This window comes from Austrofundulus limnaeus, unplaced genomic scaffold (genome assembly GCF_001266775.1).
Source record: "Austrofundulus limnaeus strain Quisiro unplaced genomic scaffold, Austrofundulus_limnaeus-1.0 Scaffold975, whole genome shotgun sequence".
Classification (NCBI taxonomy): Eukaryota; Metazoa; Chordata; class Actinopteri; order Cyprinodontiformes; family Rivulidae; genus Austrofundulus; species Austrofundulus limnaeus.
The window spans coordinates 125,802-127,241 of NW_013953377.1; the positions used below are offsets into that span (position 1 = coordinate 125,802).

General features: G+C 40.1%; 1 protein-coding gene across 1 annotated transcript in view; it reads right to left on the minus strand.

The window, feature by feature from the left end:
- mettl13 (methyltransferase 13, eEF1A lysine and N-terminal methyltransferase) overlaps positions 1 to 1,440 on the minus strand; it is a 17,919-nt gene that overhangs the window by 10,864 nt on the left and 5,615 nt on the right. Inside the window, exon 4 of the mRNA XM_014029928.1 lies at positions 437 to 636. Coding sequence (XP_013885382.1) covers positions 437 to 636 — 200 coding nt within the window. The remainder of the gene's footprint in view (positions 1 to 436; positions 637 to 1,440) is intronic.

The following is a 1,440-nucleotide window of genomic DNA, read 5'->3' on the forward strand; positions in this document are numbered from 1 at the left end:
TTTCTCATAACTGGAGTCACCTGTGTATGGAGGTCAAGGGTCACTGAACTTACCAAACCAAAAACAGTGTCCAAATTTATGCACCTGCCTAATTTAGTTTAACCAATTATTGCACACTTTCTGTAAATCATATAAACTTCATTTCACTTCTCAAATATCACTGTGTTTGTCCCCTATTTGATATATTTAACTGATTTTTTAAATCCAAACAATCAATGATTTATAAGGTAAATCAGGAAAATTAACAAGGCTGCCCAAACTTACACACCTCACTGTAATAAGAGATAAACTCATCCTGTGAGTCCTGCTGCTCAGAGCAGCAAATCTCTGGTTTTATGCATGGAAATGCTCATAAGCAGTGGTTTCTCTGTTATATACCATATACTGCAGAATGAAGATGATCAGTACCACATGTTCACAGTGTGTGTGTAGTTACCTGCTGGTTGGTGGGCATACCTGGCGGAGCCAGGTCCATCACCACAGGTGAGAGTTCTGACTGGACGGCCTGCATGTCTGCGTACTCCTGATTCCTGTGCATCGAAGCAATAACCAGGCGCCGAAAGTTAGCGCTGGCTGCCAGCTGCCTCCTGCCCTCATCGGAGCTGTAGAGCCAGGCCGTTTCACTCCCGCGAGGGACTGAACAGAAGAGGCAGAATGATTTATTCTCACTACACACACGTACAATGAGATTAGAAGACACTCTTTTCCAGTGCAAACACAATATAAAAACACCAGAAAAATAAACTAATAAAATAAAGTGTAAAAGGATTTGCATATGGTGTAACACAGTTGTTATTGCACATTATATATTTCACATTATGGATACTGATCAGAGCAGCAGTGCCCAAACTTTTTCCTGGAGAGGGCCAAAATGAAATTCTATCCAGGGCTGTGGACCAAATGTAATGTATACATAATTAATACATAATATAATACATGAAATACAAATACTTTTTAAGTATTTTTAACAGCTAGCAGCCAGAGCGGTGGCCTGCTTTTGTTTTAGTTTGTGCACTTGAGCAAATGCTCATTTGGGACATTTCATAAATTGATCAAATATGAATTTTGTGGCCTTATAAACTGTGCAAATCTACGTGTGGTTAAATCTAATGTAAATATAGCTTGTTGTTATTTTATTTCATGTTTCATGTTTAATCTTAAAGGGGCAACATCATGTAAAACCAACTTGTTTGAGTTTTATATCATGTTATAATGTTATCCTCTCATAAAAAACATGTCCAAAGCCTTGCTCTGACTCATTCATCATGTTTGAGAAATCCTGCAGTGTTTTTATGAAGCCATGCTGAGGAGCAAAACAGCAGGTGGGGACCAGAAACACCTTTGCGGACCAGAAACGCCCCTGGGACGTGTCTTTATGTCAAACTTCCTCATCACAGAGCACAACTCCCCACCCCACTCCCCACACACCCCGCCCATGAC